Here is a 23,638-nt window from a genome sequence, read left to right as displayed (position 1 = left end):
TGAACCAAGCAAACTCTTGCTTCTGCTGCGCCAACAAATTTGAAGTCTAAAAGTTCTCTACAATGGACTGCGTGCTCCCAAATTTATTCACACACATCTTACGGCAAATATGTGAATAAATGGAGTGTCGAAATTCGAACTCCAACACTTACATATATAATGCAATGTTTCTAACGAGGTAAACTCACGGATACCACCTTTTTTAACATTCTTTTAAGAAGTTAATTAATGAACTTACAACTCCAATGGTGCCATGGTGGTTCCCTCCTCTTATGGGGGTTTAATTAACTGTGAAGAAGATGAGGGTCTGAGTGTGGCGTTACAGATTTAAGGTTAGTGATTGCGTTAATTTTTGTCATTGATTGTATTTTAATACTCTTTCATCCATTGGATATATCAACGGGTTGATATATGTAGTTGAGATACAGCTGTCACACTATTGAAGGAGAGGATCCGTATCCTTTTCCTTTTCCTTTTCCCTTATATCAAAAAAGAAAAGAATGTTCGTCGTCCTTTGCTTGCACTCTCACTCAGCCTCGCACTGTCCGCTATTCGCAAATTCTCGCCTTTTCTGTGCTGTCAACCGTCGTTTCGCCGCCGCCAACTAACTCCACGGTGGTACGTCTTCTCATTTCACCACTCTTTCTTCTCCGTCGCTGTTATATGATCCAAATGCATATCCTCCTCACGCTTAACTAGTAGTGACGACTACAATTATGAACCTCCGAACCCTACCTATGAAATTTTCAGATCCTTAATCGAGTTTTAACTATTTCAGCTTCAGTAATTGCCTTAGTTCTATTCAATTTTTCACTTTATTTTCCTTGCAGTGTTTATTTAATTAGGTTTTAATTAGAAATTGTTTATTCTATGATTCAGTTAACATGTATAAGATTATTTGGATTTGGATGGATATGCTGTTGAGTAGCCATGGAAAAACTTTTACTAATTTTTCTGAGTGTTTTTAAGTAACTAATAATACCTTGTTAGTGCCTATTCTCAAATGAGCTTAATGGTTAAAAATAATCTATGTTAGTTAATAATAATTTAAAAATAATTAAGATCATGTTCAATTAGAAACTCTAGCCATCACATAATTGCTGAGGAAAGTATTACCGTGTGGATTAGGATAATCACTGTATGCAAGGAGCAATTACAGTGTGGCTATCTTTATTCAATTGCAACAGTTACAGAAACAAGCAGCAATGTGTAACTGCCAAATTAAAGTAAATAACAGTAATAAAACCTCTAGGTGTTGTAGAGCCTAATTGTCATTCTGATGACAACTAATTGTCATTATGATGACAACTAATAATAACCACAATCTGGTGACAACTAGTTGTCATTCTTATTTCTATTTAAAGCTAACCAAATAACATAAATGGGGTTAATTACCTGGGCACTTGGGCTTTTCGGTGTTGCACGCTTAGTATCGACAAACTTGATAGGAGGCCTACTAACAAAATAATCTGCAAATTTTAACTACCACGAATAATCTGGAAATTAAGCTTATGTTGGTTGTAAAAGGAAATGTATGGAGAGTGCGTAATATGTAAGTACATAATGATTGCAAATTGTATGAAACTGTGGAAAGGTTGTTTATTATGTTTTTAATAATATCTATTGATGATTTGTGGCCAAGTTAATTTAAATTTTGCATCTATATTTTATCTAAGAATTTATAATAGTGAAATGATGCTTTTTGTGTCCAGTGTAGGGACTTCATGATCAGTAGTTTAGTTCACATGAAGATCATAAGATGAAGATGAGAAAACATTGCAGACTTTGGTGGCCAAGGCAGCTCACATCAAACCAAGAATCCTCTTCTAGTTTTTTATTGGGGTGGTTTGTTACCTGCTCACCGTCATCCCTTGACATTGTTGTAGCCTTTACGTGCAGCGAAGTCTTGTTTTCTAGTTCTAGTCCTGGCATCGAGGTATATTAATATAATTAAATTAAATATACCTGACTTCACAATCTATTGCATGCAGTTTAGAGTAAAACAACTGAAATAACAATCGCAACTCGCAGCAATGAAATGATTATTTGTCTTTTTTTTTCCGACCATAATTGCTGATGAAATTTTGGGTTTCCTTTTTTGCGATATTGGCAATATTATATTAGTCAAGATATTGGAATAGTTGTCATGTTAAACAAAGATTAACCTTTTTTCTTTTAGGATATTCAGTAGGGTATCAATATCTTGAATTTTGATAGGTTTTCACCTAAATATAAGGTCCATATGTAATTCATGCCCGCTTATTGGAAAATTTTCGGGAAAAATAGAAAACGTTTGACGGGACAAGAAATTGATTAGGATGGCCTCTTGGGCACAATTCCTACATGAAATTTTGTATAACTATTTTGTTTGTTAGTCATAAAATTCTTGTTTTTTTGACCATATGACTTTTGTGATAGTTGTGGGAAAATCCCTCTGTTAAATCTTCTAATAATTCTTCCATAGAAGTTATTCTATATGGTTTCTGAAATGGTATGGTATAATGAGGAATTGAGAACCACTAACATCATGAACTGCTGCTCTCTATCAGGAGATCATTCATGGTATACACGGGGACATGCCCACAATTCTTAAGGAGAGGTCTGCGTTCTCTGTACTTGGTATGTGTATCACTGGAACTACTAGCAATAGTTTGACAGCTGAAGCAGACGTTGATAAAAAAAAGTTCTTTGATTGTGGCAATGCATGGGCAGAGGGTAGTATAAGTGTACACAGACAGAATAACTGTAAGAGTTGCAGTTTCCTCCAATTAGATGGATCATTGAGGAAAAGTAGCCAATCTTTTATTGGAAAAAGTAATTGGGTCGTGCTGATGCTTGATTCTTCCGAACAGAATGATGTAGGCATTTACAGGCTTCCTAAATTGCACCACATTCATTGCAATGGACTAACTCTGTCAGATTATGATGTTCACGTATGTAAGTCACAATTTCTTCTTTTACTTGTCTTTTCTGCATGTAGCTGTTGTCAAAACCTTTTCCGTTTCTCTAACAGATATGTGTCATATTTGAACAATTGTAGGTAATAGTTTATGAAAGGCCTTCTTATGGCGCTCATCATTTCTCATTGTGTCATTTTGGTTCGAATGAGCAAGCGAAAACTCCTATTAAGAATCCTAAGTGGATTGATGAGCTTCATGAAAAGAAGAAATTCATTGATTTGGTAATGAAATTTACCTTATTCATATTTGTATATAAGATTTTGTCCTAGATGCTAATGTGCCTTTTCAATTTCACCCCAGGATACAGTTATTCTGGCAATTAATTGCACATCTGCTGCCAAAAGAATCTTTGAAAGACATGTGGTCCCAAGATCCTTGAGCCAACTCTCACTATTTTCAATGTACAGCAACTATCAATGCATTGTCTCTTATGCTCTAATTCAAGCTTTGACGATGTTGTGATTTTTTCAGGTTTTTTGTTATCATAGGGCATCTATTTGGCAAGTTTTTGGCTTTGTTCTCCACTGTGTTCTATATTGTTCTTCAGTTTTTCCAAACACATTTTAACCATGAATCAGAATCATGGTTGTATGTGACATCAGTAAATGTATTCAAGAAGACTGCATGGATAAATATCCGAATCCGTTGTTGTCAGATATTATATTGGCCAATTTTTCTTCAGGAGAACGACCTCAGGTAATATGAATTTTTGGATAAAATATTTGATTTATCTGAATTGCGGCCGGTTTAGTAATTTGGAGATATCAGGCTTGTTAATTTATGAAGTCCATGTAATTTAGTTGTTTTGGTAAGGGTGCTCAAGACAACAAACCTAACCTTTTATTATATTTTTTCTTTCCGAATGGCACAATGAACCTAACTAACATGGTTAAATGAAAATGCAACTGCAATTCAGTTCAGTTTCTTTACTGTACTGTTAACCCAAATAAAATTGTGAGGCTAGATTGAACCATATGAGCTCAATATGTTTTTATATACAAATGTGATGTGATATCGGATTGGAATAACATAATATAGAATATTGATATTTACACATATAGGTGTAGTGTATAGAATTATATATTGAGAATTTATTGTAATTTTTTAACTATCAATGTCTTTTGGGTTGTGAAACATCTTTATTTTTATAAAATTGGGTTATTTTAGGTTTTTAGAAATTTAGGGCACTCGGTTAATTGTTTGTTAAGTACTTTAGTTGGGTTTGCTTACTTTAGGTTTGATTTATTGATTTGTATTTGTGATTGAATTGAGCAGCACTACTATTATGTTTTCTCCCTCCAGGTCTACTTCATCCCTTGTTGGCTTGTTCTACTTTGCCTTTCCCCATTCATCTCTGATAATATGTTCCTCATCAACATGTTAGACACATGATTTTATTTATATTACAAATGTAATATTGGAGTTGCTTGTATGATGTTGCTTATTTACATTAAAATATATTGCATTTATGTTTTACTATTTTGAAGTTATTCTGTCCATGGATGCTGGCATTTGAGTGTATTAAGAAATAACAAGATATTCTTATGACCAGAAACACCAATAACTATGATCCTAAAACAGTGTTTTATTCATGTAATTCCTTGAGAATTTGTGGTTCGTCTTCTTTCAGCCTACGTCAGTGATATTTATGTTATTATATATATGTAACTTAAATTTATGCTCTAGAATGAAATGCTTTAGTTTCTCTTTGTTGTTCAATTATTCACGACTCATAACCATCTGTAACTTTTGATATTGATTGTATATTTTCTCTATGTTTAAAACCATACTGTTGTGTGCTAGGTCACAATCATGTGTTGAATATGCAGAGAAAGCTGCAATGCATAGGCATTCTATGTGGTCATCTTTGGTTGTTGATATTTTCCTGGGAAACTTGGTTGGCTGGTCACTGTTATACCATGAAGAATCAATTTGTTTGTCGAGTTTGAACTTTATCCATTGGTTTGCCACTTTTTTGCGTTCTGGGTGTGTTTGGTTAATGGGAAACCCTGCAGGCTTCAAATTGAATGCCGAGCTGGCAGGTGTACTTGGTATGCTTTCGTTGAATGCAATCCAAGTATGGTCAACACTCTGGATCTTTGTGGGTTTCATCTTCAATTATATTATTCGAGGCCTTTCTCTATTAGGAATTCTTTGTGGATTCACTGTACCTGCTTCTTTGATTGTAGACATGATTGCTTTGGGAACCTTACATGTTTCTACTCTTCATTGGTTTATTTCAATTGTATATTCATCACAAATACAGACACTAGCAGCTTTGTGGCGGCTTTTCAGGTAACAAATATTGGTTCTCTTTGAGATGATAGCCTGAAAGTAAGACATTGATTTGAATAATAATTGAACATCATAATTTGGTATTTGTTTCATAAATTGGTTTTTGTAAATTTTATAAGTTGTTAACATCCTAGGTCTTTGACTGTTTGGCACAATTTGTTTTGAAATAGTTACTAGGTGCAGAGACATGTTATACTCCACCTAAATAATAGTGATCTCATAGGTATATGTCCGCAAACATTGACAGTGAGTTAAGGGAGCAAGAACCAATTATTGTTAGCTGTTAAGAAGTCTAAGCATTTGTAAAATTGAAGATAGCTTATAATAGGAATGAGGATCATGACATCCCTTGTATTTTTGAAAGCCTTCATATTTGCTGAAATTTGTGATTCATTATCCTTTTGAAGAATGATTGTTATAGATACACAAACATTTTGCATAATACTTGCTCTGTTTTCCCGTTTATTTTCATTAATTGCTGACTGTTTTAACAGGGGTCGGAAGTTGAATCCTCTTCGCCAGAGGTTGGATAGCTTTGACTACACTGTGAAGCAACATATTGTTGGATCTCTTTTATTTACACCACTTCTACTTCTGTTACCAACTACTTCCGTTTTCTACATATTCTTTAGTATCGTTGACACAACCATTAACCTTATCTGCATACTCATTGAAGTTACTATTTCGGTAATTCATGCTACACCTTATATCAAGATATTTCTTTGGTTGACGAGACCAGAAAGATTCCCTTGTGGAATATGGCTTGAAACTTTCGGCTGTCAGAGTAATCATACTGCTTCTACAAATCGGGATTTTGCTAATGAAATAAACTCATCTAAGGAATCATTGCATCTAAAGGATTTCAATAGAGAAAAATCTAGTATTCTGGTTTCAATTCTCCACAGCAACTATTTGAGCATAGGTGAGGCCTGAAACTATTACTTAGGGTTCAGATTGATTCTTCTATTTGGTTTTTTCTTCTTGACTGTCAAGATATGTCTATATGTTGGTAAAGTGATGAAATTTATTATGACATCTTATGGTGAATCCGTAGGTATTATCTCTGTAAATTAATTTCTATGGCTTTTACTTGAAGAATTTGGATGTGTAGTATTTTTGTTTGTGAATTACTCGTCATGATATATGTCATGGTTAAGAAAGTTCCTATCCTCTAAGTTGCATATCAAAAGTAAAAAGAACACCTATTCAGAAACAAAGATATCATCAAACATTTATTGAAAATAAAGTTGAAGGCTTGTTTGAAATATCAATTGTGATAGCTGTGATATTGGAGCAGTAAGAATTTGTATTATATGCTGCTGGTGTATGTTTTCATGGGAGAACATTATAGGCTTACTTAATGGATTATATTTCAGGAAAAGTTATCTCGCCTCACTACAGAAATGCATTTTCGGGAGTTTCTGGGTCATCCATCTCCAAAGTCGCGCATGGAATTCTCATTGGGCAAAGGTAATATATCCTGGCGCAGTGCTAAGTTCTCTCGTGTGCAATTGATGCTCCTTCACGTTCCTCTGTTTATTTAGCTCTATTTTCATTTAAATACTCTGTTTCCTTCTTTTTTATTTAAAAGTTTTGTTTATTTAGCTCTATTTTCATTTAAATACTCTGTTTCCTTAATTTTTATTTAAAAGTTTTGCTATTGTTTGCCCTTTGCCAGAATGCCATATATGCGTGGAACTCTTCTTCCTTCACCAATGCCATGGATGTCCCTACCCTACAAAAAGTATTGGCGCCTTTGTCACGATTCACTTATTGCCTGCTTCAGATGATAGTGGCTTTAACTCGGATTTTTCTTTTGGTTGAGTACAATTAGGCATTAGTTCTGGGATTTAATTCCCACAGATATCATCCAACTTGTTTTCTCTAGTGTTGGGGGCTTTTACTCTTTTCAATGGGTAATATTGAGATTTCTTCATAATAGTAGTAGCATGCTTTTCTTGGGGGCTTTTTCCCCATTCATTAGAAAAGTAGCATTTTTATTTTACAGAAAAAAGTAACATTTTTTGTAGATGTATTATCTAACTCATGCTTGAGCATATACGTATCACTATCCATAGTTTTTTTTGGTCTTGAGTTACAATCTATTTATTTGTTATTATGCTGGGGTGAAAGTTAAAGCATTCTTACTGCTACTGTATATTTAATATTTGAAATGGAGTAAATTTGCAGCTTTGGAATCTATATATGACTGTAAGGGCCTATTTGTTTTGAGAGAGATCTTAAAAGAGAGAAAAAGGGACGAAATAGCAGAGTAATGATGAACTTCTGCTGTTTGGAACTCTAGATTACTTGACCTTCCTTCTCCTAACACCAAAAAAAAAAACTCTAATTTGTTGTAATTTTAATTTATAGCCTGGTGATCATTTTTCAAATTGAATGATGCATGCTGGTTCTTCATATTATGCTTAACAAGTGTCCCGGGGGCACCGTTTAGCATGACCCATAAAATAAAATCTTGAATCTTTTGTTGTTGATTAAACCTGGAGAAATTGTGTCTAATGCTCTTAAAGTTGTGGTTTAAGTCTGATCAGGGTATCATCAGAGAAGATAGAACTTGCGCGATTGCGATATGCAAGGGTGAAAGCTGAGAGATAAACAAATTATATGACATAGGCATCTATCACAATATTGCATGGTAACTCATTGTGTGACCTATAATATTCACTGTGTGCAATTTGAGATGTAACCTCAAATTTAGAGTTAAAACTTTTTTAAAAAATCAACAGATTAATGTTTGGATCAAGTGAATTGATGAAATTGGCTATTATCTCAATGTCTTTCACAACTATGTGTCAAATGGTGATATATTCATATACTTCTTGAAGAAAGAATTTAAACGATGTGAGGGAACCCTTATAATTTGGACCATCTAACAAGTTGTAGGGACGAAAATGCTGTTGGTATCTGTAAACAACATCACTTGATGCTTGAAAAATAGTTTATTGCCAATCACTTCATATCTATCCCTTTATCTATCTCTTCAGCTATCTATTGTTCTGTTTCTTTTTGCCTCAAATGAGAATATGGCCAAATAATAGAGACATTATTATTGGGGCACAACGTGTCCTATCACCATCCTCACTTTTTAACTAGAATGTTTACTGTTGCAAATATTAATTTTGATTCAATTGATTTTATTTAAAAATAATTTTGATGTAAAATAATGAGTTAAATAGTGTTTTACCCTATATAATGTTAGTGAATTTTGATTTATTCTTGTAATAATCTTTTGCGATTTCAACCATATAATGTGAATATTTCGTCATTTTAGTCTTTCACTAAATATGTTGGCTTATGAGTGAACATAAATGAAGACATGACATGCTTTTGTTTTGGGTCTAATGACATGACATGCTTAGTGAAAGGACAAACTGAAATTCGCTAACTAAGGGCAAAACACTATTTTAGTGTTACTATGACATACAGGTACAAAATTTCCACCACTGTTAGCGATGACTAATCTCCGTCGAGGAACTTGTGGGATATACGAGATGAATTTTCCCCTCTTAACTGAATTCTTTTCATTCACATGAGTCAAAAATCGAACTCATGATTGCCCGTTTAAAGTTCCAAGACCCTTACAACTATAGTAAAATTCTGCATACAATTATTTATACCTGCCGCAACAAAAACACCATCAAAGTCTCGCACACACCAGCCCCAGCCCTAGCCCTCGGCACTTGGATTTTGTGATAAACTTGCATCGATGTTGCATTTTCACCGTCCATCTCCACATTACATTATGTTTATAGTTAAATGCTATAAATTATAGTTTCTACTCCCTCCGTTCCAACCAATTTGACCATATACATGCACTATATATATTATTTTGAGCATATTTTTTTATTAATAGATAGAAATAAATATTAGTATATAGTTGTTGACTAAAATACTCATATATAGTTGAATTCCATAACATAATGAATCGAAACTAAGTGTAAAATTTCTTGTTTTGGATGAAAGTTACGTGCAAAATTCTGATTGCATCATTTTGAGCAGTGATTAACAAATGTAATAGTTTAGAGTTTTGAACTATTACATATGTCATCTCTTTTGGAGTAGAACTCTGACACATTGGTGAAGTCTTGTGACATGTTTGGCTGTAAACAAATGTGCTGAATACAAACAAATGGTACTTCACGGGATCTAACGGAACAAACTGAATACCTAATCATCAATTCTTTTTTAGTGGTTGAGATGGACGGCTAACTTCTCTCCCTCATTTTCTACGCATAAAAAATAGAATGACGAGGGAGAAAAGTTTAGCATAAGTGATTTTTATGTGATGAATGTCAATACAATTAATCGAAATAATTCACGTGATGACATGCACCACCGGTATTTAGTGTAAGTAATTAATATGCAATGAATGCAATTGAAAGTGGACTAAAACCACTTAATGTTAGAATTGATTCTCAAACTAGATTAGACGGATTAATGAGCTAAATACTGATGGTCAAAATAAAAAAAAAATGTGACAATCTCAATCACACAATCAATTGTCCATTCAATTTTTTTGCATAAACATAAAATCTTTGATATTGCTATAGTGAAATAGTATTAAAGAACCTTTTTTTAGTACCTTTTCCTGTCTATTAATATAACATGTGATTCCATAGTTGAAAAGGAATTACTGTGCAAATGTAAGTACACTTTTGAGATAAAAGATAAACAGCACAACTTTAAGATTATTTCTTTTAAGTTCGGTATATAGATCGACTAATTTAAAAGACCAATTTCATTGCTTATTAGCAAGGGTTCAATTAAAGTCGGTATAAACTGACTCAATACAAAAATTTAGAGAAGAGTACTCCAAAGTTCCAAACCATCGAGAGTAATGTGCAAAGTAAATAAATAAAGATATAATTTTTTTTTGTTTATATAATGAGCTGAGAATTGAACCCAGAACTTATAGCGTACTATCCAAACTCTTTACTATTAGACCAAACCTAGTGGCTAAATAAAGATATAAATTAGTTCACGGGAGTGATATACTATTACTATACTGCATGTGCATGGTATGTATAAAAGACAAGGTAGAGCTAGGGTGATAGGTTAGTATATGGTGTTTCCCTTTTCTTATGTCACTCTCTAAGTTAGTTACTCTCAATGGGCACATGTGAATGCACATGTGAGGGTGGCCACATGTCTTTTTCTTTTTACCTATTCACAAATCACATATTAAGGATAGTTTTAAGATTATATTGATCAAATATTTGGTATGATTCTTTTATGTTTTTAATCTTTAATTCGATTGTTACAAACAATGGTTTCACCTATGTGATCAAAGTCTACAACTTATAAAAAATTATATGATATCTTTTGCACCTAATTTTCCTCCTTTCAAAGAGTTCATCAAGATTCAAGTCATTTAAAAATTACTAAATGTATCAATATAGTTTTTCTAATTCCATGCTAGCTAGCTACATTCTTTTGGTAAGAGAATTGGATTTGATAAAATACCTTAACACACATACCGTCACGATTCACAAAAATCAGGACCATTTGACTAAGATCCTAATATTTCAAGTTTAAAAATCAAATTTTTAAAAACCAATTTAAAATATATACACTACGAGTTGTTAGATCAAAATCAGACAGTCCGAATTACTTGACTTCTAATTTTCTAATCCTAACCATTTAAAATCCAAATATTGGGAGATATATGTTGAGAGATACTTGGAGGACTAATTAAATGTGAGACTAAGAAAATAAAATTAGAGAAGAACATATAATACTAATTGTTATAGTTAAGTTAATGATGTAGTAGAAACTTAGGAAATAACAAGCTCGTAAAATGCAATTGTCTTTTGTGTGTAGACTTTGTGACTGTTTTTTTGGGAAGATAAATATTGGACCCTTGCAATATAGTAAAAAATGTAGCTACAATGAGCCACATTTCATCTATAAAAGACCATAAAGTCTCATCTATTTATAATATCTCACACTCTTTTGTCCTTGAAGACCACACTTGTGATATCTTCTTCTCTCTATTTTCAGCAATGGCAAGAAAAATGTGCATTGTTTTACTCTTCCTAGTTCAAATGCTACTTCTTCCTCTACAAAACCATGTAAGCTATAATTCTCTTTCTCATTTTCTTTCTTCTAACTTAATTACTAGCTCAATTTTAGTAGTTTTACTCATTGAACTTCAATTTTTCATGTTCGAGCTAACACACACACAATGTTCATGTTTAGCTTGTTATCGTGACACAATTTTTTCATGATCAAGCTAACGCGACACAATGTTTGTGTTTCGTTTCACAATTCATTTGAGTGTTACATAGTCAATTACTTAATGGTCCACCGTTATCATTTGCCTGTGAACACTAGTTATCATTTGCCTAATAATAATATATGATGCTTTCCAGGCTGAAGTTATTGTGTCCACCGTTGAGGCTCCAGCTCCACAGCCTAGCAAAAACAATGGCACTACTCAATTTCCCAATGTGAGTTCTTTTTTTTTGGGGGGGTTCAACTTGAAAATTTTCATATATTCTGTTTTTTGGTTTGGGCAATTTTGCAATTAACAATATTTGCATATGAATATTTTGTCAATTTCTTTGAACTTTTTTGCCAATTTTTTTTTATAGTGCTAATTTCTTTCTTTCTTGTTTCCCTGAATTTCAGCATGGCGTTACTGAAGGCAGTCTTCAACCACAGGGTAATAAACAATTAAGGTTTCAGAAATTCATGATTAATGTTTAATCAGATCATACTAGTAATTACTAAGTTATAATTTTGAAGATGAAATCAATATAGGTAAAACACGATTAATAAATTGTCCTCGTGAGCTTAGCTCAGGTAGTAGAGACATCGAATTTTATATGCAAGGGCCGGGGTTCGAACCTCAGACAGTCAGACACCCTATTTATTCATCTTAAAGGATAAAATTTTTAGCCATTGGGCTACCTGACAAAAAAAATTGACTAATGACTTGATGTGCCTAAAATTGCAGAATGTGGACCACGTTGCACTAATAGATGCTCAAACACACAATACAAGAAGCCATGCTTATTCTTTTGTAACAAATGTTGTGCCAAGTGTTTGTGTGTGCCTCCTGGAACTTATGGCAACAAGCAAGTTTGCCCTTGCTACAACAACTGGAAGACCAAAAGGGGAGGACCCAAATGCCCTTAAAATTTGTAACATTATCTTTCAAAATCTCTTATATGCCTTACTACCACCACTAAGGTCTAGCACAAATTATTAGTGTCTAATGTGTGTGAGTATTGTAAACTCTGGAGTTCGATTTCTACCTATAAGAAAAAATGTCTTGTTACCTTTCATATGTATGTACTAGAAGCACTAGAATATGTATGTGTTTACACAAAAATATAAGTAGTCAAATTTTGTATTATCCACTAAATCGAAATGAAATGATTTGGCTATTAGTTGCATCATAATCAGCTTAAGTGGAATGATTTTGCACCAAGACATCAATATGTATCCATGATATTAGTATCATAATTTAACTGTGTTTGTTTGACGTCCTTTTATGAAACACCGAAATCAATTCAAATAAAAATTGCAAACTGATCCAAAAAATAAAAAACTACAAAAAATTGAATATTTTTGGATGTGTTTGAATGTCCTTTTGTAAAAATTGCTGGACCAATACTTCGAACCAAAATCCCTCCCTCACCGCTATCACCATGATGGGGTTAAAATTACACTTACAATGTCTAAATAATAGAAATAAATCTGCTTTAAAATAAAATAGAATCCAAGTCAATTATCTTTCAGAAAACCAATTTTCGTTCAAATTTTCTCATAAAAAAATAAAATTTATGAACTTCAAATCTTCATTTATGTCAAATCTAATGAAAATCTTACTTTTAACAATCTCTCAACCGTATATTTTAAGTATATTCAAATTAATGTTTATGGAATAAAATAATACTCTGCAATGATGAATAAATAGTGTAGTGACATAGTAGTGTCGGTTTATATAGTTTGTGAAATTGCGGTTACAGTGGACAACCTATATAAAATGACGCAGTTACGATGCAGCCGTACACGTAAATTAATTAAAATCACACCGCAATATCGATGCAATGCGGTTGTGGACACTACCACATCAATAATATTGCGGCCGCAATTGAGTATACGGACTACAATTTAAAACCTTTACCTGCTCATCTTCTCGAGGAAAATTGTCGGTCAATTTGGAGGTATTCTACACAACAGAACAATGGATTTGGTTCTATCTGAAGACATCGCTTTAACATAAACCTCAACCAAGGAATATTACCTCTGGGAATTGATCTTCATCTCCTAGAAGTTGTATCAATTTTAAAATTGAAGTTTTTGTGTTTATCAATTTTTCATATTTAATTGTTTATGAATGAATCATTTTAAAATCATAAAATTGTACATTATAAGATAAGATTATAAGAATAAAAATGTAACATATCAAAATATTCCATTGTTCTTCAATTTCTTTGGTAGAAAAATGATAATCAATTTCTTTGTTACAAGAGAGAGAACTCAACTGAAAAAATTGAAGAGAGAACTCAACTGTCAGAGAAATGGAAAAGGTTTATGATTTACTCGTGTTATATTAATTTCTTCAATTTCTTCTACAAAATGAAAACTAATTTTTTGAATATATTTTCTTCATTTCCCTCTTAATTAAGACAAGTTCATCCTAATGGCCCAACAAAGGCCCACCAACAGAAATGAATATTTTAATGAATATTTAATGATCTTACACCAGAAAGTTAGTCTATCTTCATACTCTTTTATTTAATGAATATTTTAATTTTTTTTTACTAATGTTAGTATTGTATTAGTATTGGCTTAAATATGAGAATGATCCACGGGTAATTTGACTTTTGATCTTGTACTTCAAAAACTTTCATTTTGCCAAAGAAACAAAGATAGTATTTTACTGAAATAGCATTTTTTTTTATCTTGATGAATTTTTGTTTCTTTTGATCCTATACTTCAAAAAAAAGACTTTTAATATTTTATTATTATTATTATTATTATTATTATTATTATTATTATTATTATTATTCTTCACTTCAAAAACATGATGAAATAACACTTATTTCTTGCTTTGACATTATTTTTCTACTAATAAACAAAAATAAATATTAACATATAAGATGTTGTTTGATTCGTCTCGATGAGTATTTTCAAAATATCAAATTTTTATAATTTTTACTACTTCCTCCGTCCCATAATATAGGCAAAAAAATATTTTCACACTTATTAAAAAAAGTAAAATATGAAATAAGTTTCATAGGAAGATGTAAAAACAGTTTTTATTGGTTATTGATTATGGGAAAAAGAAGAGAGAGAGTAAATTAAGTAAAAGTTTATCTTGAAAATGATAAAAGTTATTTTTTTTGCTTATAATTTGGGACAAGAAAAAATGATTTTTTTTGCTTATAATATGGGACGGAGGGAGTATTATACAATTAAAAATATTAATCGTCAAAGTTACGCATCAGCATGCGTGAAACAGTCAACTGTGTCAATCAAATTAGGATGGAGGGAGTAGTAATGACAAAATGGAATAAACAAAAAATGGAGAGGATCCTAACTCTTATGAGTGATGTTTGACTGTATAAATAAATAAATTTGTTTATTTTCCGTTGCAAATGTGCGACATTAAATGAGTTGAAATCTCTTTTATATCCCAAAACATTAACAAACTTTGATAATGGAAGAAATGAAAATAATAGAAAATGGAGAGGATCCTTACTCGGTAAAATTATATGCTAATTATATTAAAGATAAAAAAAATGTAGACAAAATATTAAATACTCCTCTCAAAATAACTGATTTAGTTGATAAATTCACCAAAATATAACAATGAAACAAGGAGAAGATCCCCCACTGATCTTTGATAGATATTAGGCAAGTGAACCTTTTATCAATCACTTAGCACAAATTGAATAGAAATGTTTTTGAGAAATTCAAGTAGTAAAGGTTAGGTTGGATATTGGAAAAGTTTGAACATAGAAATCAATTGTAATCCAGCTTAATGAGAATTCCTCAAACTAGTACCACACCCGTGCGATGCACAAGTGTTATGTGGTATTTTATATTATAATGTTGAAAATTATTTGTATAAATTGTAACAATAAGTATTATAAAATGAAAATTATAATAATAATAATAATAATAATAATATAAAAGTGATGTACTTATCACTTCCTCCAACCAATATATATACCTATATGTATAGAGAATGAGTACGGACCATCAAAATTGAATGAACTGTATTTATTTTTTTGGTGGGGTGTGCCAGCCAATGCAATAGTGCAACGCATAGGCGACACACTAAAATTGAATGAAATATGATAATGATAATGGTTATTATATATTTCAATCTCATAACCTAACTTTTTGCATAACCTTCACTCTTCTCTAAAATTATAATGTAATTAAGTCAATAATGTATATCTTCGTATTTTTTTTTGTGACTAAATTATAAACTCTTTGTTGTTTCTATGAAAACGGTTGACATTTAAATGGGATAAATATTGAAAGAGAATCACACCATGTTCATCTTCATTGTCACTAAGAAATGTTATAATAATGTAGAAAAATGTAACATCACAACATCAATTTTTGGATAATTGGAGAGGTATAATTCAATAATAATGTAGAAAATTGTAACATCTTGTGACATCAATTTTTGGATAATTGGAGAAGCATAATTCTTTATTATTTATTATGAGACTGATATAATATAAAAAAAAAATAGAGATGAGAATGTTATAATATTGATTATATTGAAAAAATATATAAGGAAGTGATGTGGAAACAAAAAAAATAGAGGTGAAAATGATATAATATAAGGAAGTGATGTGGCATTATTGTGTGATTTAATTGGATGTAAATGAGTGATGTGGATTAGGGTTAAGATGGATAGTAGGAGAACTATCTAGGAATTATATATATATATATTTATATATATATATATATATATATATATATATATATATATATATATATATATATATATCCTAGATAGTTATCCAATTGACTATCTAAACCCTAATCCACATCACTCACTTAAACCAATGAAAACCTTTCATTTAGCCACATCACCCACTTATATTAATTAATTTAATGAGTGGTACTAATTGTTATTATTATTATTTTGAGTTACTATTCATTTTAATTTTTTTTCATTTTATTATTTTGTGTATTTTATTATTTTTGGTTCAAAATAGTTAATGTTTTTGCTATTAATCAATTTGCTACTTATACAAATAATTTTTTGACGTTATAGTATAAAACAACGCATAAGATCCGTGCATCGCACGGGTAATCGTCTAGATAATTGTCATCCAATTTGCTATTTATGTTCTTTATATTTAAAAACTATTAAGCCTTTAGGGTTCATCTAATGTTGGAAAATCTGCTTTCATCAATGCCTTATTAAGTAAGTTATATCTATATGTTCAACTAATGTTGTTTTCTCTTTGAGCAAGTTGTCCTTTGATAAAACAACTTTCAGTATGACATCACAATAATAGAATTCTCAATACATAATAAAGAAACAATAGATTATATAATTTACACAAAATATGATGATTTAGTGACAATTGTTTAAACAATTGTTTAGCAAAATACGATGATTTAATGACTATTTTATTTCCTTTTGATTAAATATATTCAATCATTATAGTGACTATTTGCTTCCATTAGTTTTTTCACATGCATGTTTTATGACTCCACACAATCCTATTTCCATGCATCTACATACGAAATTGGTCCCCATGACAATTACTTTGGGCAGTAGTAGTAGTGGCAGGCAGTAAGATTAATAATGTTTTTCCATTTTAAGCAGTCAGTCCAATTTCTTAATTATTTCTACTACTTACCATTTTAAGTAATTCAGCATCCATCCACAATACTGTTACTTTTCTGGCTAATGACACAGATTGATAACCAACAACACTATCATCACATACTACTACTTAATCACTAAGCTTTTCAAATGCTCTCTATCTCTTCTTGCTTTGAACCTGCAACCAAATCTCAAGTTTCAGCTTAATTTTCAAGGTTATTCTATCTTATATATATATATATATATATATATATATATATATATATATATATATATATATATATATATATATATAATGTGATGATTAGATTAATAGTCTGTTTGGCCTGACTTTTTTCCCCTCTTATTTAGAGCTTATGCAAACAACTTATGTAATTTTTATATATTATTATAAGTTTGTCAAGGTAGTTTATGATAAAATAGCTTATAAAATTACAATTTTTACTAGTGTGAACTTATAAAATAACATAAAACTTAATTTATATTGCATAAGTTTTTTGCATGAGCTTAAAAAAAGTAAGGCGAAACGGACCCTAACTATGGTGATGAACACCGATGTCTTCTTTGATTCATCCTCACCATCATTCATAGATTCCCAATCTCTTGCTAGAAACTATAGATGGAGACAATTAAGCTTGTTAATCCTTTAATTGCACTAATTAATTCAAGGTCTCTAAAGAATCAACCAATGCTCAATGAAATTAGGTCCAATTTCAATGCATATTCTCATAACAATTGAAATCCAAAATCAATTCAAACTTTGATCAAGAGTACGTAGAAAGCATTAAGAATACAATTTATTGCATAACACTTGTAAAAGAGGAATCCATTACGTTAAAGTAGAGATTACACACAGAAATTCATAGTTGAATTCCTAATCTAGACCCAACCTTAAGGAGGTTTAGTTCTCCATAGTGATTAGAGACAACTCCATCAAGATCACAGTTGGAGATGCATGCATGGTGAGAATTGGTTAGGAATTTGATCAATCTTCTCTCAAAGATCAAGGAAATCTAGCTCCAATCTTCAAAGGTCATCCAAATATCAGTTTCTTCTCTTCTCCAAAAAATCCAAACCTTTTAACATAAAATGAGCTTTCATTATATAAGCTTTCAAGATCGTGCCAAGCGCCAGATCCACTACGCCACAAGCATGCCAACCAACCAGAATCTGCGCCACGCACAGTAAGAACTTCAACAAGCTGCGTGTTAAGAAGTCCTCACCTTACAAGCCGGTTTATAGGGTTGAGTTAGGTCCAATACTCAATTCTAAGATGGTATCAGAGCCTCTTCACGATCCGTTGGGCCACCTGTTATCAGGTTTCCGCCACGCGCAGCAATCCGAACCAAAAGGCTTCACACTTCTTAAAATCCAAGTAATTGTGCCCCCGCAGACAACCCCCGCGCCACGTGCAGTAGAAACTTCAAAACTTCCAATTTTCCTTCCTATTTCTTGCAAATCAAGTAATCTCCTTTACTATGTAATTTCATCTTATTTTATGGCTAAAAAGCATCACAAAGACCCTAAATGTGACTTGAAATGACTAAGATAACATGTAATTACACAAAGTCATCAATCCTTCCTACCAAGTTCAGCGTCAATCACCAATATTATTAATTTTTTATAAGAAGATGATTATTTTTTATTAAAGCACCCTTATCATATATATGTGTGTTTACATTTAATTATATGGTACAATTGATAAATAATAATTAACGTTGTATTGAAAATTGAAAGACAACAGTCTTTTTTTTGGTAGAAAGACAACAGTCAACATTTTTGCAAAAAAGTTAGTTATATTTGTACGAATAAATTTTTAATTTTTAATTTTTAATTTTGTTTCATAATATTATTGTAAATCTCAACAGCCTGTTAAGCGTCCATGAGAAATGTTTGCAAAGTTTTTGGAATCTTAAAATTTTAATAAGGAATCGTCGTCCCTTGAGCACGACAAATCGCTGCCATGAAAACTTTGTTTATAATTTGAAATCCCTGTCAATAAAATTATGTAAATTATGTCAGATTAATTTAACCACGATTAATCTTGACATAATAGAATATATAATTTTTAATACATAATCAATTATTATTACTATTGCTTATAAAAAATTATAATATTACTATTCTTTAAATCCAACACATATGTCAGGTGTGGTCCCAAACTTGGGTGATTAGTAAGCAAATTATTATTTTTTGGTTGAGACTCCTCTTATTATGCGTGATAATAATTAATAACTGATCAAAATAAATAATTGATCAGTGATGTTGATAAGTAGACATACACCGCGAAAATTGGAAAGGTAGGTTTGCCTTTCACACCGACTTTTTTCAATTAGTTGGTTTTTGTTAGTTAGCGGTACTTGTCCCACACCCGTCTTTTAAAATCTAAACTCAATCAATTCGATTTTTTCTCGTCAAAATTGGTGTGGGCCGGGCGGGTACACCCACAAATATGTGTTATATTGCCATTCTTAATTGGGAGCCAATATTTAAAATATTTAAAAGTCTAATGATAACATACATCATTTCTTAGAAATAGAAGTTAATAATTCTCCTTATTTTTACGAGTTAAATAATTACTTTTAATTGATACGAGTTTGATTAAAATAATGAAATTAAACACATATGCATATAATAGTTTGTATTGATCAACTAAATCATAAAAACAATGAGCCATAATTTTTTTTACTTCTACTATAAAGAGTATATTGTTGACCCCTATTATAATTTCTGATATTGGTACGAAATTTCCACCATCATTATCGATGAAGGATGATTAATTTTCGTTGGGGAATCTGTGGGGCACATAGATGAGTTTTCTCCTTTCAACCGAATTTTCTCCATATACATAAACCATAAATCGAACTCCCGACCACATGCTCAAGAACATGACCACTTATTATTATTTGGAACAATACATTGTTAAATAGAATTTCTAATAATTTTTAAGTATTAGTCTATATATACTTGGAGGTGATCCATTGTAAATCTCACCTAATTTATATCGTAAAGTATATTACTCTTTATTTAGCAAAGATGCATATTCTTTATAGGAAGAGGACTGGACGGGTATATTATAGTTGATGCTTCTAACTTTTTGTGAAAAGAATCTCACTATCTCTTGTACACATTCGTTTTACACACTAAAATCCTACAGTAATTAATTATTTTGGTCTTAACCTAGTCTATTGTTTTGATGATTATGTAACAGGTGCATCATGATTCATGAGTTTATACATATAAATTGGAATTAATATATAGTTTTATTATTAAAAAATAAATAATATTAACCTTATAGGACAGAAGCATATTCGTTGTATATTCGCAATGAATTCTATTCTAGAAATAGTCCCCCCTGCGTATGTTGCACGCCGTGAAGCTTGCCATGTTCTTCTACATTGAATTTTGTTTTGCTCTTATTTTATTTTATTTTTCCATAGTTACCAAAGAATATTATTTGATGTCATGTAATGCCCATGTTCAAAAACACACCAATTTTGACTTTGTATTTTACACTAACACAATATATAGTTGACTTGCAGACACTCCTAATTTTCAATTAATAATTTTTAAAATACTTGTATCACAAGTTTTAATGCTAATGCATGCTTAATTCAAAGTTCGTAAGAATTTAGTTAAATTAGAAGAGACTCACTTTGTTTTTGTTTGGTGCAACTAAACTTTTAATGAAAATTAGACAAAAAAATAATGAAGAATATTAAAACTTAAGAAAAAAAATCAAATAATTGAACAATTTCACACTCTTTAATTCGTTTTGTTAATTAGATTAGAACTCATTACCTTTCATGTTACATAAACCAAACTCAATTTACCATTCACCAATCTTTAATCGGATTTGTTAATTAGGGAAAATATTTTAGGAATTGCAAAATAGACAAAAAATATTAAAAAAAAAAAGAAAAAAAAGAAGCATAGACTTGAAGAAAATCATAAGCTATAAATTTTATTGATTTCCATCTTCTACAAGTAACATGAAAATTGAAAAAGGGTAAAAGAAGATGAAAGTTAAAACCCTTAAGTAATTTACATAGTCTAAAACATAATCATAACTCTTAAGTTCTATTCTTGATCCTCTTGATCCATCCAAACCATCAAAGAAAACGGGTTTGTTGACAATTTTGATGTGTTATTATTATCAAAAACTCCAAAAGATTGTGTCTTGTGAGTATAAACCAAAGAAGAAGTAGAAGGGGTAGCTTTGATCATGTTCGTAGCTGGTTGTTGTTGCTGCTGCTGAGTCTGAGGAAGATCTTCAGTGTTTGGAGTTTTGATTGGAAGCACGGTTGGAGACGCCGTAGATTGTTGAGGTTGTGGACGAGGGTAGAAAAGATCAGTGGGAAAAAAGTTGTATTGTTGAAGACCAGCCATGAAAGAGTTGAACAAGAATTTGATTGTTTTGGTTTGTTGCAAAATAGAGAAAAAGGTTTTTTAGGTGTATCTAATTTTGTTAGTAAAAGTGGTTAGGTGAAGAGGTGTATTTATATAGAGATAGGGAAAAAAAAGAAGAAAAAAAAGAAGGTTCTTAACTTTTCCAATTTGGTGGCTTGTGAAACAAGGAAGGTTTTTCTTGGAGAAGGGTGTTAATGTACTCTATTTTTTCTTTGTCGATGTTTACAATAATAATTTTAGTGTTTTTTCTGTTTTTTACTATTGGATGGTATAATTTTTCTATATAGATAATAATAGAGTCAGAGATCCCATGAACTTAACTCAGTTCATTAAAATATCATGTGAAAACTTAAATAATGAAAAGTAATGAGGAGTAAATAATGAAAAATATCCGTTTATTAAAAGATAAATGGATATACTCCTCTTTCGTCAGGAAAAAAAAGATAAGATTTAAGACAACGGATGTAGATAATTATTTTTTTATATAATAAATCTAAATAAATAATTGATTAAAACTACTAAGTTATAGAAAAGTTTTTGGAATCTCAAAAATGTATTAGGAATCATCGTCCCTTGAACACGACAAAGAGCCGCCATGAACTGAATTTTATAATTGGAAATCTCTGTCAAGCAAAATTATTGTGAATTTTTCCAAATTAATATGAATAATAATATTGACATAATAGAATATATAATTTTTAATACATGATGAATTACATTATTGCTATTCTTTAAATCCAACACACATGTTAGGTGAAGTCCCAAGCTTGGGTCGTCATTTGGAAAGAAAAGTATTTGGACTTCTTATATATATGCGTGATAATAATTAATAACCGATGATAAGTAAACATACACATCACGAAAATTTGAAAGGTAGGTTTGCCTTTCAAACCGACTTTTTTTTTAAGTTGGTTTTGTTACTATAAACCACTCATAATCATAATCACATGATGAAAGCAAGCAAGATTTTTTAGTGGAACTAATTAATGGACCTCATTTATTCATTCTTCTTCTAACTCTAGAAGCTACTATGATCAATTAATACATTATACTCAAGAATATGTGGCTGATTCTAATTTTCTCTTATAGAAATGGTAGGCTAGCTAAAGATACATATTCGTTATAAAGTACTTTGCAATACAATACTTTTTCCCCTAATGTACTGTATTATTTTGCCTGTTAAAAAAAAGTATTATTTTGTACCAATGTATTATGTCTATACAAAAATTGGACTTTTTAATACTAAAAGGGTTGTATGACATATACAGTGTAGTTTGGTACCACAATGAATATGTTAAAATTACGGTAATCTATCGTGAATTATCGTGATTCTAATATACTCACCGTGATGTTAAACATATGCTCAATATGAGTTTATAATTTATTTTTATTATATGGTTAAAAATATTTGGTTAAGTAGTTTAGTGACTAGAAATTCTATCTCAAAAATGAATAAGTTGAATGTCCGAGACTAGTTGAGTCTATACTCCTATTATTTAATACTAGCGGCGAGACAGACGTGTTCTGTGCCACTATGTGTTTAACGGTCAATAATATAAACTTATGTAAAAAAAACTGTCTTATGTTATGATGAATTTGTTAATAAAAGATTTTTGCTGCTAAAAGAAAATACCTTATGTTATCGTGAGTTTGTTAATAAAAGATTTTTGCTGCTCAAAATAAAAAGTTAAGGATATTATTGGTATTATGAAATTTTTTTATAATTGGCTTTTATATCATCTTTATACATTGATATAGATTTAATTTTCTTTTTGAACTTCCGTCCTCTTGTAATTAAAAGCCAAAATTCATGATACCTGTTGCTTAATAAATATGCTACTATTTTAGAGGTGTGAAACGAATTTGCACAAGACATATAGTGAATGAGTGAGTGAAATTCTTTTCCTAAAAATTGGAAGCATCAGATATAATATATCGCTCTCTTCCTGTGAAGAATATACATCTTCGCTAAATAAAGAATATAACATGTTTTATAATATTTGATAAAAAAAAAACATGTTTTATAATATGTTTTTGTGAACTCAGTTGTTAGAGACATGTATTAGTATATATCTGACTTACCGAATCGTCTAATTTGAGTAGGACATTGCTTATAAACAATCATAGCAAAGCCCCC

At 30.9% G+C, this 23,638-nt stretch overlaps 3 protein-coding genes across 4 annotated transcripts; 2 read left to right on the top strand and 1 right to left on the bottom strand.

Moving 5' to 3' along the window:
- The first annotated feature begins 227 nt into the window (after positions 1 to 227).
- Positions 228 to 7,349, top strand: LOC123889019. 2 transcript variants are annotated; one of them, XM_045938192.1, is made up of 10 exons: positions 228 to 618; positions 1,718 to 1,936; positions 2,550 to 2,933; positions 3,041 to 3,181; positions 3,261 to 3,361; positions 3,432 to 3,656; positions 4,764 to 5,255; positions 5,750 to 6,177; positions 6,632 to 6,725; positions 6,934 to 7,349. In XM_045938192.1, the coding sequence occupies exons 2-10, from the start codon at positions 1,760 to 1,762 to the stop codon at positions 7,043 to 7,045; spliced, it is 2,154 nt and encodes a 717-aa protein (XP_045794148.1). In that variant the 5' UTR covers positions 228 to 618; positions 1,718 to 1,759; the 3' UTR covers positions 7,046 to 7,349. The 2 variants fall into 2 exon arrangements, with proteins under 2 accessions (XP_045794148.1, XP_045794147.1); XM_045938191.1 differs by having other exon boundaries at positions 401 to 618; positions 1,713 to 1,936.
- A 3,855-nt stretch (positions 7,350 to 11,204) lies between these two features.
- On the top strand, positions 11,205 to 12,682 carry LOC123893047 (gibberellin-regulated protein 13-like). The gene is made up of 4 exons (XM_045942968.1): positions 11,205 to 11,347; positions 11,648 to 11,725; positions 11,907 to 11,940; positions 12,235 to 12,682. Exons 1-4 carry the CDS (start codon positions 11,279 to 11,281, stop codon positions 12,414 to 12,416), a joined length of 363 nt encoding a protein of 120 aa, XP_045798924.1. The 5' UTR covers positions 11,205 to 11,278; the 3' UTR covers positions 12,417 to 12,682.
- Positions 12,683 to 21,029: 8,347 nt separating this feature from the next.
- On the bottom strand, positions 21,030 to 21,573 carry LOC123890240. Its single transcript, XM_045939805.1, has one exon. It carries the CDS (start codon positions 21,478 to 21,480, stop codon positions 21,172 to 21,174), a length of 309 nt encoding a protein of 102 aa, XP_045795761.1. The 5' UTR covers positions 21,481 to 21,573; the 3' UTR covers positions 21,030 to 21,171.
- Between the last annotated feature and the right edge of the window lie 2,065 nt (positions 21,574 to 23,638).

The sequence above is a fragment of the Trifolium pratense genome, linkage group LG6 (assembly GCF_020283565.1).
Source record: "Trifolium pratense cultivar HEN17-A07 linkage group LG6, ARS_RC_1.1, whole genome shotgun sequence".
Taxonomy (NCBI): domain Eukaryota; kingdom Viridiplantae; phylum Streptophyta; class Magnoliopsida; order Fabales; family Fabaceae; genus Trifolium; species Trifolium pratense.
This window is presented reverse-complemented; position numbering and strand designations above follow the sequence as displayed.